The 16,013-nt window shown below is 37.7% G+C and overlaps 1 protein-coding gene across 2 annotated transcripts in view; it reads right to left on the reverse strand.

Annotated features, from left to right (window-relative positions):
- Window positions 1–16,013, reverse strand: part of Setdb2 (SET domain bifurcated histone lysine methyltransferase 2) — a 38,872-nt gene that overhangs the window by 19,056 nt on the left and 3,803 nt on the right. For both annotated transcript variants that reach the window (XM_060391097.1, XM_060391098.1), the window contains 3 exons: window positions 7,616–7,741; window positions 6,089–6,154; window positions 2,859–2,955 (listed from right to left, as the gene is read on the reverse strand). In XM_060391097.1, coding sequence (XP_060247080.1) covers window positions 2,859–2,955; window positions 6,089–6,154; window positions 7,616–7,741 — 289 coding nt within the window. The remainder of the gene's footprint in view (window positions 1–2,858; window positions 2,956–6,088; window positions 6,155–7,615; window positions 7,742–16,013) is intronic.

Below are 16,013 nucleotides of genomic sequence, written 5' to 3' on the forward strand. Positions count from 1 at the left end.
TGCCATTTTTTTTTTTCCTCAGGGGACAACCTCCTTCAACTGGCTACAGACATGATTTCATTAATGAAGTAGGTCTTGGTGTTTCTGGATCTCAGTCTAATGGGTAAAACAATAAACTATCAAAGATTTGTCAATCTTTAAATTTTGGAACTATTTCCAATTTCTGTGTTAGTGCCTTGATGAAAATCCTGACATAAATCTTTGACCGAGTTCCTGATTATTCTTATATCCCTTTAAGAGGAATTACTAGTCAACAGAAATCCACATAAAAAAATGGATTAATAAAAAAAAGAATATAAGACTATTTAAGAATATATTTTCTTATAAAGAACCAAATGAGAACTACAGAAATCTCACAATAAGAACATTATCCAAACTTCTGTACTAGAAGATAACTAAAGTCTGACATAGTTTCTAGTAAGCATAAGGTCACACCCCTATGATGAGCCAAGCCTTCCTTTAAAAAGCCTGAGAGGTCAGGAATATAGTGCATTTTAGCATGCGTGCATTAGGCCTTAGGTCAGATATCCAAAACGGTAATGATAAAAAACTAACAAAACTAAACAAACAAACAAACACCAACTTCTCCTGGAGAAAGCACCATACTGCCCATGCGTGCATTAGGCCTTAGGTCAGATATCCAAAACAGTAATGATAAAAAACTAACAAAACTAAACAAACAAACAAACACCAACTTCTCCTGGAGAAAGCACCATACTGCCCATGCGTGCATTAGGCCTTAGGTCAGATATCCAAAACAGTAATGATAAAAAACTAACAAAACTAAACAAACAAACAAACACCAACTTCTCCTGGAGAAAGCACCATACTGCCAGGAGAATGTAAAGTTGTTCCGCACATTATGATGCTGGGCACAAACAACACAGCCCTCCTGAGACTTCCTCGGAGGACTATTAGGAGGGGTGAACACTCATGAATTTTCTATCCCTTCCAGGTCCTCTGTGTGTCTTCTAGCTCAAAACCATCCTTCTCAAAGATGTGAAAACCATGCCTTTGGGGAACAAAAGTAATTTGGGGAGGGGAGCATCAGTTATAACTTTAACCTCAAAAGATCACATCAAGGGATATTCAGAACATGTTTAAAAGAAGAAACGGAGAGAGAGGATTTGCTTTGAAAATATCTGTAAAACTGTTAATATTGGTATAAAAATTATCTTTGAGATCATTTGTTGAACATAAGCATGATCAAGTAAAAAATTTAAAAAGTAAAGAAGTAGTAATTAAAAACATCTAGAACAATTATATTTTATTTGTATAACTTAAGTTAGGTCTTCCAAAACACATGCTTCTTTGTCAAGTACTTGAGTGAGTAAGGGAGGAAGATCTCAAGAATCAAGGCAAACCTGGTCTCAAGAAAACACCACCACAAGGAAAAAAAAAAGTAAAAATGAAGTTGGACTTTCAGTCCTTAATAAAATGAACTGTAAAAATAAAACCTACATGTACTCCTGTAACCATAAACTTGGGAAGAAGAGGTAGGACCAAGCTAGTCTTCAGCTCCATTGCAACTTCAAGACCTGTGTGGGCTAAATGAGACCCTATCTCTAAAGAAGGGAAATGAAAAAAGAAATAAAAAGAACCGCAGCCTAGAGGTAATAAAGATTAGCTATCCATGTGATTCCATGGCATATATTATGACTATCTCAGAGTCTCCACTGCTGTGAGACAGTACCAAGACCAAAGGCAACTTGAGGAAGGTTTATCTCAGCTTGCAAATTTCAGAGCACAGTCATCACACAGGGAAATCAGGCAGAAACATAGTGGCAGCTGCTTTCTGGCTTACTCCTCAGAACTTGCTCTGTTTGCTTTCTTGTACACCCCTGGACCACCTGCCTAGGGATGGCACCACCCAAAGTAGGCTGAGCCCTCACACATCAATCATTAAGAAAATGCCCTGTAGATCTGCAAATGTTATGGAGGCATTTTCTCAATTAAGATTCCATCTTCCTAGACATGCCTATAAAACCCAAAGAGCACAATGACTTCAAAACATTTACAATTTATTATAAAAACTAATTCTCTACCTAGAGTATCTTCTAATGTTATGGGCAGAAATTTTTGTGAAACATCTTAGATTAGAATGATTGGGTCTGTGTTTAAAAACTGAGGAGGTTTTATGCTATACCATTTCTAATTAAAAGCAAAGTCTTTGGAGCTACAGTGAGGGATGTTATAAGAATGTGAACTTAGATTTGTGCATGTGCATATTAAAATTTTTTTAGATCAAATTACATTGACATCTCAACTGAGAGGCAGAGGTCACAATTCGAGGCTAGTCTTAGCTGCCTAGTGAGGCCTTATCTGAAAAGCTAAAACCTAACAAAACAAAACAAAAAACCCCTAAAGATGTCTTTCCAATTTATAACTACAAATTACATGTAATAGTTTTTATCTACAGTCTCCACAGACATAAAAGTAAAAACTTTTTTAAGGGCCAGTTTAATTTTAGTTTGAAGAAAAAAGACTGGACCAATAATTTGGGAATTTCAGCAACATTTGGAGGTTTTGGTGCTGGCCACAGTGTCTGTCAAATATGAGATGTACAAGTCTCTTGAAAGCTGAGGAATGTTCACTGAACTCAGTGGGGGAGAAGGGGTTACACAGCACAACTTCTCCTATGCAATATTCTTAAAGCTGCTGTCAACACTGAGCTGATACTGGAGGCAATTTTAACACGCCAACTATCTGGGGGTTCTTCTCAAAGTTGATTTGGCAGATTTCAGTTGACTAATAAAACCCAGACATCTTACGCTAAATTTTATAAAAGGGGTTAATTACTTAGGGGTATTTAGTACACAGCATATAAGGGAGTATTAACATCGATAATATATACATACAGAATGGTACAGTCCCCAGGAAGGGAGTTTTCACATGATGTAGAGGGAGGTGCACTTGATTTATTTTCCTGTTCATTCTGAGTCACAGGCAAATCATCTACAGGGGACAAATACAAATCCGAGCAAGAAAAACACAAAGTTAAAAACAATTCACTAAAATAGTCAAATAATATCTTCACTGATTAGAAATTCTATCCAAACAGAACACTAAAATGTATAAAGACACTAAGATTTTGAGACTCAGGCATAAGATTGTCAACATTTTCAAAAGCATTAAAAAATAATTCAGAATTTAAAACTGATGAAAAAAACTACTGGAGAATGAGTTTGATATCAACTTAATCAAAATCATAGTTGTTTAAAGTGAATATTAAGCATTGGCAGTTTTGCCTGTATTTTATAAACAAATGGCATAGGGTTTTAAGGCCTTTAAAAGTCATAACTGTTAAGTTTAGTTATCTTTTGCTTCCTCATTGATGTACAACTATGCATTGGAGGAGGCAGGATTTAAGGCATTTGATTACCTCTTTTGGTCTGTTTGCTGTTTCTAATTTCCTTATATATCTTTTTACCCCATTCTATTTTTTCTTTGTTCTTTTGTGTGGGGGAAACAGCATGTAATTACGGTTATAACTAAGCAAGGGAAGAAAAGGCAATTAGTAGTTTAATCAGTATCTAGGGAGTAGAGACTGGCTTGTTTTGATCTTAACACCAGACATTTTGTTCTTCTATACTGGCAGGTAGTTATCTGTCTTGATAAAATTGTTTCAATTCAAGTGAACAGACTATATAAAACATAAAATCATGACATAGCATTTCTGTTGATGACGACTCCAAACAAAAAAACCCAACTGAGTTGAAAATAAGTTGTTTTAGAAAGGAAAAGAAATATTTCTCAGGATTAATTCCTTGTTACCAGCTCCTCCTCCTTGTCTTCTTCTATAAAACTACTATAATCTCTGAAGGGTGTGTTCATCCTGAGAGGGTGCAGAGGTGATACAGTAGCAAAAGACTGTTTCATGCTGAAATGTTTGAGAATCAACACATGCTTTTTTTTCTTTTGAGAATCTATTTTCTCTTAACTATTCGAAAATGGGTCCTCAAAAGAAGAAGGAAAGAAAAAAAAAAAAGAAAGTTATAAATCTTTTCTTTCAGGAGTTTAGATCAGGAAGGCTGACTTATCATACAAAAATAACAGGATGTTAGCATTATGCCCTTACAGGCACTATTTCCATCTATAGTACATCTATCACATCTATTTTCCTTAGGGCTCATTTACCTTTCAAAATTCCCATCTGCATCTCTATTCTTCCAATCTCTTCTAAGAACCCATCTGTTTGTCTAGAAGTGTCCTCACCCTATAATTAATACACCTGTATACGTTCTAGATCGCAAAATATCTTTATGCGTGTAATTTACAGACCCCAATCCCAGACAAAGAAAAAAGTTTTTTCTTTTTTCTTTTTTTTTTTTTAGAGAATCTATCCTAAAAATACACATTAGCACTGAAATTAAAAATGAGAAAAAATTTCCCCAAATACACTGGTGATAGAGTTAAAAAAAAACTTTAAGCCTCCAAATTTTGATAATAAAGCAAAACCCAGCAAAGTTTGTTGAGACTATCTAAAAGTATAAGTGAAAATTTGATAAATGCACTTTCAACACATAAAGCAAAGTTATGATAAATTAAAATTTATGGAATGACAATACTAATAAAATCACTTCAAACTGTCTTTTTAGTCTTAGTATATCTGGCGTAACAAGAATTGTATATTTGGTCTCCCCTAGTTCCTGATATAATTATTACAATCCTTTTAATTTCCTGAGTGACAGGGAGAGAGCAGAATCTTCTATTATAACATTTGGTCTGAGTTCCAAACACTTCTAAACGCTTTGAACCTCCAGGGTGATGTTTATCTAGATTGCTACTGAGACGACTCCTAGCTAGAATCCCACGGGAACTTTAACATGGTTGCTGTTCCACTAGGAAACAAACAAACAAACAAACAAACAAAAACAAAGCATATTTACAGGGTTGGAATTTTCAGACTGAACCAAGTTCAGGAAGAGAGGCGGGAGACAGTCACTCACCAGTGGCCAATGATTTATGCATTTGAGCCTATGTAATGATTTCGCCACAAACGCCCTAAATAATGGGGAGTAAGAGGTTTTAGGTTGTTGAGACATCCTTATACTAGGAGGGTGGCATACTCCCCACACTTGAGACTGGAGTACCTGCATTCAGGCTCCTCATCTCCCACATGCTTCTTCATCCTGCTGTTAATTTGCATCCTTTATAACACTTTTCATAAATGTTATAAGTTCACGCTAACAGGATGAAATGCATTTCCTTGAGTTTCTTGAGCTATTATAGCAAAAATTTTAAGAGATTTATTTTCATATGATATGTATATATGTGTATCTCTGTGTAAAAGAGTATTTGCACACGAGTGCAGATGCCCACAGAGGCCAGAAGAGGGTGTCAGAGCCCCTGGAGGTAGAGTTACAGGTGAATGTGAGATGCCCAACATAGGTGCTGGGAACTGAACTGGGGTCCTCTGGAAAAGCAGAAAACAATCCTAACCACTGAACCACCTCTCCAGGAAATCATTAATCCTATGGTGGGTACTAGAAACCCCTGGTTGCCAGCTGAGTCACCCAGAAGTAACAGAGGCCCAGGGTTTGTGACAGACATTTCAAGTAAGGGCCATTCTTGGGCTATTAACTGCTTAACATGTGTCACCTCACAGGCAGCTACTGGAAAATGGAAACTTGCTGTGGAAAATACACACATCTGATATCAGAAGCCTTATGAATAAAGTTTTTCTTTGTTATCTTTGATCTTCTTAAACTGAGTATGCTTAGCTCTTAGAAGACTGATGATTTGAAATCAAGCTGAAAAAAAAAAAAAACTATTACCTAACTTATCTATAATGGAATGTACCTTCCTAACAGTGCTCTTTATGGAAAATAGGTCTACAGTGCTTTAGATTCTTAGAATTTTATCTGCCCTCTATATAACGTTTTATGAAGAAAAGACATAAACTTTCATTTTTCTTAGGTACTTGGTAGGAGTGTATTCCCTGTCTTTGGAGGGGTAAGACTTTTCATAAAGGAAGCTGTGGTTCATAAAATTAGCAATATGAATCTTATGTGTCATTTCAAGCACCTTTAACTTGACAGATTAAGACTGTCAAGGAAAGAACAGAAAATAATAGGACTGGACATACCCTTTTCCACTGTTGAACTGTTCTTAATAGTTGCTTCATTTACTAAAACCATTGCTTGAATGTAGTCTGTTGAGAGAGAGAGAAGGGGGTTAAAACACAATTACCATCACTTCTATTTAGGTTACCAGCTACAATACTAAACAATCAACATTTAATTTTTACACCTTCACAAAGAGAGCCTTATTATCATCTGCCATAGAAACCAAAGAAAATGAGGCTGGGAAGTTAGCTATTAAGGTCAATTAACTAAAACTGATAGAGCTGTATTCACCAGACTTAGACTAATAACTTATCAAAATTTACATGTATTTTACTCACAAAGGTTTGAGAAATAATCTTAAAAAATTTAAAGTGTCTTTAAAAAATAAACAATATTGTCTGAATAAATAAACAATAAATAATAGTGTCTGAAATGCCATTAGCATAGGATAGTGTGCTGAGAGAAAAAAAACCTGGCAGTGACATGAGGAACCTGCTTCCAAAGAAACTTTAAACCTGTATCTCAGCTAAATCTACATATGCATTATTGGATGGCTTTACCTCATCTCTCTCACACAGTTATAACCCTGTTTCAGGATAGGTTAAGAAACATAAGAATGCTTCTCTTCCCATTTCTAAACAAAACTGTAAAATAAAAAACAACAACAAAAAGTAAACAAAACCCCTCCCATTACTAGTCCCCTTCTTCTGGTTTTCCTTTAGAATATCAAGGGCTACAGACCACCTGGTGAGAGCAACTGAAAGTGCTGACCATTGGGGACATCTTTATTTTGCAAGCCTATAGCCTAATGAGCTAGAGGAGGATCTTACATTTACAGCCTCATGCTCTACAATCAACTAGGGATGAAAACACATAGAAAAATAAAAAACTAAAATTTTGCTTCCTCAAAACTAGCATAGTAAGTTCTGTGTGAAGCTGGTAAAACAGTATATATTACTACAGAAAGCTTGAAGCAGGCAGGTTTTATGCTGTTGTATGCTGGGCTAGTACCTAGGGCCTTACACATGCTGACCATGCATTCTACCACTAATGACTCATATATGCACCAGTTCTCTAAATGATGGAAGAGACAAAACTTCTCTTTTGAATTTACTCCAAACTTATATATGAATAAAACTTGAATTTACGCCAAACTTATATATGAAGCAGTTATTATTATGCACCATCCTTTCCGCCCACTTCAAAGACTGAAGATGCAAAAGAAAAAAGTATATATAGAGGAGAAAAAGTAGCCTGATTTCAGCTACTAGGGAGGCTATAAAGGAAGGGAAGTGCTTAAGCCCAGATAAGCATAGGAGTTCTGGGCCACACATGGCAGAAGGGATCTTTCGTAGCTACTATCTAACTCAGGTTTACCCACTTTTACAGGATGTATGGGAAATGCAAGCTTGTAGAAGCAGAGCATGCATAGAGCAGATAAAACTTATATTAGAGTCTTGCTGTTTGTAATAAACAATAGTAGAATTATACTACATTTTCAGTATATAACATTAGTAGAAAGCATCAGGAGTTTTCATTTTTCATACCTCCATTTGTGGCAGACCCATCTTTTATCTTATGTTTTAGAGACTGTAGCACATCTTGTGTTTTTTCAAATATAAAGTCAACTTTACCATCATGTTGTAGCTCCATCCAGAAAGTCTTTGCATCACCTAAATAAAAGTGAATAATCTAAGAGTGTAATAGAAATACACCAATTTCCCAAAGCACAAGTTACAGAAAAAACACGTAATTTTTAAACAAAAATTAAGAAATAATTGGTCTATCATTATTCTTGAGGAAAAAAAAATATTTTTTAAATTTTTATTTTTTTTAATATTAGTTACAGTTTATTAACTTTGTATCCCAGCTGCAGCTCACTCCCTCATTCCCTCCCAACCCCACCCTTCCTCCCTCATCTCCTCCCTGCCCCCTTCTATGTCCACAGATGGGGGGAAAAAGATTTTAATTATATTTCCTTACAAAGAACTAGACATCAAGAATATGACCTAAGTGTCTTGCCTATTACCACTAAATTTAAAATATACCAGAAACTGGTGCTGGGGATGTAGCTGAGTTGATAAAGGAGTGCTTGCAGCCCATGTCTGATCCCTGAATTTTATTATCTTCAGTACTTTATAAAACTTTATGTGGTGTGAACACCCTAAAAACCTAGCACTTGGGAGCTAATGGCAGGAAGATTTCAAGGCTGCATTGTGAATTCAAGGCCAGCATATGTTATAAGACATTCTATCTTAAAAAAAAAAAAAATCAAAAAGTTCAGTGACACTGTTTCTTAAGTGGAAAACAGGTCAGAATCACAGTGGGGCATATGTACAGATACCATGGGTCTTCAGCATTTCCAAGACACAAGCTCTACTGTGTGTAGAAGGAGGATCATTTCAGAATGAAACACTTCAATGACCACTTAAGTAGCTGAATATCTGACAATTTTACTTTTTATGAAGTAATTTATAAAAAATATTAAAAAAAACCTCTTTTATAGGAGCAGGAGAGGTGGCTCAGTGGTTAAGAGGGTACACTGCTCAGCCTCTCACCCAGGGGACCTGAGTTCGGTCCCCGGTGCTCATGTCAGGCAGTTCACAACTCCAGTTCCAGAGAGCTCAGAGATCTGGTGTTTCTGGTCTCCACAGGCACCTGCACTTATGTTCGTTCGTTCTCCCTATCTCTGTCTCTCTCTAACACATACTTAAAAATACTAACAAAATAATTTTAAAGTCTTTTTTTTATTAACTTTACCTTGTTTCTACAAGGAATTTACAAAAAGTAAGGGCCATCATTTTTGATATACAGGAAACTATTGTCTTAGCCAAAGCTTTAAGACATTTTTTCAAGTTAAAAACAAAGAACACAAATAATCAAAGTTAACAAAAGCCAAATCTCTCGTGTTATATTTAACCATATCAGAAAACTCCAAAATGTCAAGAACAGAGGCAGGCAGATCTCTGTGGGTTTCAGGCCAGTCAAGGCTACATAGTGGAACTCTGTTTCAAAACAAAAACACAACAACAAAAATATAAAGGTACTTAACATTAATAGGATCTTTTTAAAAAAGGATATAATAACTGTAGTTTAGGAGGGCCACTTGAGTAGTTATTGGGAACATTAGGGTGTTAGTTCAGTTACATAAAACGTATAACTTAACTTATTAAAAACTAAGCCCTAAACCTCCAAGTTTGACAATGGAAGTGGAATCTCTATAGAAAAGAGGTTAAGTACTCTGATTCTCAACTCCTACTGGGAAAGTCAACTTTCCCAAAGCAGCTCTCTCGTTAATTAGGACTACTGCCAATTAGCCTCAGGAGGGGTGCTGTTTCTGATACATACTCCACAAGATGAAGCCTACTTTTAATTCCCCAGAGAATAGCTATAAGGTTTTAAGGTATGAAATGAAAGACACTTGAGAGGACAAAATGGATGACAAGTGGTACTTAAGTGTCCAGGAGGGGCCATGTAACCAAGGTTGTGCTAAGTAACTTTACTTTTATATATAAGGCTACTCAGGCGAAAGAGGGCTGGGTCTAAGCATCTTGTGCTGTGATTAGATAAGCATCTTCTACCACTTAGAAGCCAGCATGGTAGCACATACCTGTAACCCCAGTACTCAGAGGGCTAGGGCAACTGAGGAAGGATAATTACAAGTCTGAGGGCGACCTGGTCAGTTTGGGCTACACAGAGAAAAGATCACTCAGGCAGCTGTGAAAGACTTAAGAATGACTTATATTGTTCTACACCAGACAACTGTATGGATAGTAACAATACCTATTGAGGTGAAGGTATAAAAGTAGGCGGGAAGTTCAGAAGGTTCACTGTGTAAATTGTGTATAATCTGAGTAAAATTTGATCCAAAAATATGCAAATTTTGGAGACAAAAGCATACTAATGCATGCTGAAGCCACAAAATAGGAATGATTTGTTTCAGATAGCATTAGGAGGAACTGTTCAAAGAAAGAAGGGGAACAGTCATAACAAGATTTGCTCAGATGTATCTGGCTTGAATTCCTGCATAGCTGCCCCCTAAGCTGTGTGACCAAATCTATAAAATGGACAAATGCGGCTGGGGAAGTAATTTACTTTATGGACTGCTTGCCCAGCATGTAGCCATGGGCCTGACCCCTACTAATGCATAAACCACACACAGTGGCACACACTTGTAATCCTAGTTCTCAGAAAGTAGAGGCAGGGGGATCACAAGTTTAAGGACATCCTCAGCCACACAGTTTGGAGACCTAACAGCTTCTATCTCAATAAGCTAATGTGTAAATCATAGTATTAGGGATTAAGCTTCAGCTATGGGATTTTAGAGATCAGATCATTTCAGTGCAGAAATATGTAGTGAAGTAGGATTTCTCTGAGTCCCTATAATCACTAAACTATCACTGATAGATAACCAACACAAATCAATGCTTTTTAAAAGGCAAAACTACTAAAGGCATGCAATGGGTTACTGTCAAAATGTTTTCCTTCATGAAGGGAGTCAGTACTCCATACTAGAGATTTACCCTTATTAGAGGCAGAAGTCAAATGGGAAGGATTTAGAAATATTTAAAAATTGCTTTTAAAAAAAAGCTATACATGCATAATGGATACTATTTTAGCCACCAGATGAAAGCTTGTCATTTGTAACAATACAGGGGGAAAAAAACTGGATGGTATTATGTATAGTGAAGTGAGTCAGGGACAAAAAGCTAAGAAGGAAATGATTACAACTCATGTTGGCTATGAGACAACTAATCTTGTAGAAGCTAAGAACAGAACAGTGGTTATTCACAGGGAGGGGACTGTAGGGGGGATGAGAAAGGTTGGTCAGCTGGTCCCAAGTTACAGTTAGAAAGGAGTTCTGGTGGTCTCCAGGACAAAAGGGTGACTACAGATTACACATTGTGTTTTTAAAAGCTCAAAGATAAGTGTTTCCACAAAAACGAAATAATGTTTGAAAAATAAAATTAAAACAAAAGTTATTGGATCCCTGTTTTAAGAGAGAAGGTATATTTATCCAAATCTGAACATTATTCAATATATATCTTCATTCACACATTTTATGTTCCCTATAGTTACAATTTCATGTCAATTAAAATTTCAAGAGAAAAATTTAGAATAAATAAAAATACCCTTTGTAGTATCAAAATCTTCTGGAATCATACACAACTTTGCCATGGTCTGAGGACAGACGCAGTGATGCCCAAAGGAATTTGATCAAAACCCCCTGGTGTGCTTTATTGTGCCTCATGTGGAATATTACTAGAAAGGCCACCATGTTTTCACTGAATTGTTCTGACAAGAAGTACTTGAAACAAAAAGACTAAGTAGAGTAACTGCTTACTCTTGGAGCTGATTAGAGAGACTATGGCAACACAGTTTAAGAAAGCAGGGGTTGAGCGCTGAAAGACTCTAACTAGCAGTGTTTTTCAAAGCAGATACAAAGACTCATGCAGAGTACAGGGAATCATATGAAAGAAGGGGTTAGTATGATGTGGAAAGGATAGGAGCTCCACAAGGACCAAATATATCTGGGCACAGGGTCTTTTCTGAGACTGACATGCAATCAAGGACCATGTATGGATATAACCTAGAACCTCTGCCCAGATGTAGCCTGTGGTAGCTCAGTAACCAATTGGTTTCCCATAGTGAGGGGAACAAGGACTATTTCTAACAGGAACTCAATGACTGGATGTTTGACCTCCCCACCCCCCAAGGGAGGAGCAGTCCTGTTAGGCCACAGAGGAGGGCTTTGCAGCCAGTCCTGAGGATACCTGATAAAACAGGATCGGTTGAATGGGGAGGAGGTCCCCTCCTATCAGTGGACTTGGAAAGGGGCACGGTGGAGATGAGGGAGGGAGGGTAGGATTGGGAGGGAATGAGGGAGCGGGACACGGCTGGGATACAGAGTTAATAAAATGTAACTGATAAGAAAAAATAAAAGAAAAAAAAAAGAAAGCAGGGGTTGAGGCGATAGCTTAGTGGAGCATGCTAAGCATGAACTGGGGAGCAGGTTCAATTCCCAGCATGCCACACACAAATTAATAAACTTAGGAAAACAGAGCCAATCAAAGAAAACATTGAAACAATCTACCTGGACAACAATCAATGTAACTAAGCAGCTCACATGCATTCGTTATGGGTTTTAAATTAAGCACTGTTTTTTATGGCATTCTTGTTCTATCAGACTGACTTTATTTTTCAAATTTAAATGTATTTTTTATAATTTATTCACTTTACACCCTGACTGTAGTCCCTTTCTTCCTCATTCCTCAGAAAGGGGGAGCCCTCCTCCCCTACCATCTGACCTCAGCCCATCAAGTCTTATTAGGACTGCCTGCATCCTCTTCCTCTGTGGCCTGGCGAAGGCCATCCTACCAGGGGGAAGTGATCAAAGAACAGGCAACAGAGTCCATGCCGGAGACAGTCCTTGCTTCCCTTACTAGGGAACTCACATGGAGACTGAGCTGCCATGGGCTACATCTGAGCAGAGTGTCTAGGTCCTCTCCATGCACGATCCTTGGTTGGTGCATCAGTCTCCACAGGTCCTCCTGGGTTCAGATTTGTTGGCACTATTGGTCTTCTAATGAAGTTCCTGTCCCCTCCAGGCACTTCTATTCCCCCACTCTTTCCTATGACTCCCTAAGCTCTGTGAGTCTTAGCATCTGCTTCAATGACCTCCTGGGTGGAGTCTTTCAGAGGACATCTATGGTAGGCTCCTGTCCTGTTCCCTCTCTTCAACCACTTCTGGTGTCTATTCTATTTGTTCTTCTGAATGACAATTAAGCATCCTCCCTAGGGTCCTCTTTGTTATTTAGTTTCTTAAGTTCTGTACCATTCCTGGGCATATATCCAAAAGATGCTCCACCATACAACAAGGACATTTGCTCAACTATGTTCATAGCAGCTTTGTTTGTAATAGCCAGAATCTGGAAACAACCTAGATTTCCCTCAACTGAAGAATGGACATAGAAATTGTGGTACATTTACACAATGGAATACTACTCAGCTATTAAAAACAAGGAAATCATAAAATTTTCAGGCAAATGGATAGAAGTAGAAAAGATCATCCCAGAACCAGAAAGACACCCATGGTATATACTGACTTATGAGTAGATATTAGCCATATATTGCAGGATAAGTATAGTACAATTCATACTGACTTTATTCACAATGTCTCTGCCCAGAGACTAACTGAGTAATGTAAGGAGGAACATGAATGACTTTCACTTCACTTTAAATACAAAATCTGGTATAAATTACTACATTTTAAATGATTTCAGCCCTTTGCTTTTGATCTTCACTTATCTGTACAATTTGTGAATTTTCAGTTGTAATCTATTATGCAATAAGAACACTTGACCTTAACTAAAAGACCAAGAAGCAGTAATAATCTGAAACCGTAAACAGCTGAGTATATGCTGGAGTATAAACAGGTAGCTGAAGACCAATGTAGTGCACTGATGTTGCTACTAGCCTCCCGAAGGAGAGAGTATCACTTGATACTTCTGTCTGTCCAAACCTAGTTCTTTTCAGCTAAGTATGACTACTGCAGGGGCATATCCATAATGAAAGAAGGGTAAGAACTTTAAAGAAGATAAAGGTTGCTATACAAGAAGACTTGAAAAGTCTTTGTTAGGGTTTCTATTATTGCAACAGAATACTGTGATCAAAAAACCAAATTGGGGAGAAAGGGTTTATTTGGCTTATGCTTCCATATCACTGTTCATTATTGAAGGAAGACAGAATAGGAATCAAACAGGGCAGGAACCTGAAGACAGGAGCTGATGCAGAGGCCATGGAGGGTGCTGCTTACTGGCTTGCTTTTTGTGGCTTGCTCAGCCTGCTTTCTTATAGAACCCAGGACCACCAGCCCAGGGACCGCAGCACCCACTAAGGCCTGGGCCTTCCCTGACTGATCTCCAATTAAGTCAATACCTTACAGGTGGGTCTCATGGAGGCATTTCTTCAATTTAGGCTCCTTCCTCTCTGATTACCCTCTCTTGTATCAAACTGATGCACAAAACCAGCTGTTAAAGTTATTCACTAAATTAATTATGAGATACTGAATAAACACTGTGATAATGACTTATATATACATGGAGAAGCTTTGGGACACAGGGCTGTCCTGATGGGCCCCAGGCCACACATGCCCCAGGTTCACTGTGAACACGGCTCAACATCAGGTAGTAAAGGTCATGACTCTGTTTTTCAGTTTTTTGTTGTTGTTACATAACCCAATTGTGATGTTCTCAACTTTTGTAGGTAAGACTATGTTGCAATGTCAAAACACTGCATAGGCCTGGTGGTTCTCCAAGACAGCTCTGAGTCTACAATCAGCAAAATGGGGGAGGGAGAACTTTGAGAGTCCCCAGCTTCCTTTAGAGAATATAGAAAATCTAACTATCTTTAAAGGAACACTCAAGTGGCTTGCGGAGTAGCTCAGCAGTAGAAGGCTGGCTTACTAGGTGTGAGGCTTGGGTTTTACATCCAACATCATATACACATGTTAACAATAACAGCAAGACACTTGCTTTTAGTTTGTAGATGTTAACTGATAGCACAAAGGTACTGGGTGTGCAGCTAGTGATGTCTTGTTGTGAAATGAGAGTGTCACTACCCTTCACCTGTCACTGTGATCTCCGCTATCATTTTTTACTTAAGGACTTCCCTGATGAAAGCTGAGGAGCTAGCACAGTCAGTAAAGTGCTGGCCCTGTAAGCATGAGGACCTGAGTTCAATCTCTAGAATCATGTTTTTTTTTTATTGCTAGTTTTAAAAATATTTTTTATTTTAATTTTTATTAATTACACTTTATTCACTTTGTATCCCCCCATAAACGTTTACTCTTTCTTCTCCCCTCCCAATACCACCTTCCCTCCCCCTTCTCCACGCATGCCCCTCCCCAAGTCCACTGATAGGGGAGGTCTTCCTCTCCTTCCTTCTGATCCTAGTCTATCAGATCTCATCAGGAGTGGCTGCATTGTCTTCCTCTGTGGCCTGGTAAGAATGTTCCCCTATCAGGGTGAGGTGATCAAAGAGCAGACCAATCAGTTCATGTCAAAGGCAGTCCCTGTTGCTATTACTATGGAACCCACTCGGACCCTGAACTGCCATGGGCTACATCTGTGCAGGGGTTCTAGGTTATCTCCATGAATGGTACTTGGTTGGAGTATGAGTCTCAGGAAAGATCCCTGTGCTAGAATCATGTTTTAAAACAAACAAACAACAACAAAAAGTAGATGTAACGATGTACATTTTAATCCAGAGGAGGAAGAGGCAGGTTGAACTTGTGCTTTCTGGCCCATCAGCTAGCTAACTTGGTGAACCATAAGACAACGAGCAACCCTGACAAAAAATAAAATTTTAAAAAAGAAAAGGCAAGATGGGTGGTACCAGAGGAATCATACTCAACGTTGACTTCTAGTCTCCAGATACACATACACACAATCTCCCCAATTAAATTACAAGTAAATTACAGCCATTTGTACAACCACTATGACACAGTAGCTGTCTCAAGGGGGAAAAAAAAAAAAAAGGAATATTTAACTCATCAAGGTAATTGCTAAGTTAGTCATTCTTCAAAATAGAGAACTATTTTTAAAAGCATCTCAGATAAAACTGTAGCTTTTAAGTTTTGGATGCTTAGCACATATTTTCTTGAAAATGAACAAAGTGACCCTATAACTAGAAGGACTAATAATAACAATGACTAATAATAACAAATTTAAATCCCTAAGTGAATAATTACATTTCAGAAACCTTCGATTTACCATAGCAAGCCTGAAAAATTCTCAACGGTTAAACACCGATTAAATGATATTAGTAAAAATAGTAGCAAATGTAATTTTTATACACTATATGATGAAAAGTGTCATCGTTTGGAAGACAGCCATAATTTATGGAGCTGTTATTTTACAAATGGTCTTTAAATATTGGACATAA

This window comes from Meriones unguiculatus, chromosome 9 (genome assembly GCF_030254825.1).
Source record: "Meriones unguiculatus strain TT.TT164.6M chromosome 9, Bangor_MerUng_6.1, whole genome shotgun sequence".
Classification (NCBI taxonomy): Eukaryota; Metazoa; Chordata; class Mammalia; order Rodentia; family Muridae; genus Meriones; species Meriones unguiculatus.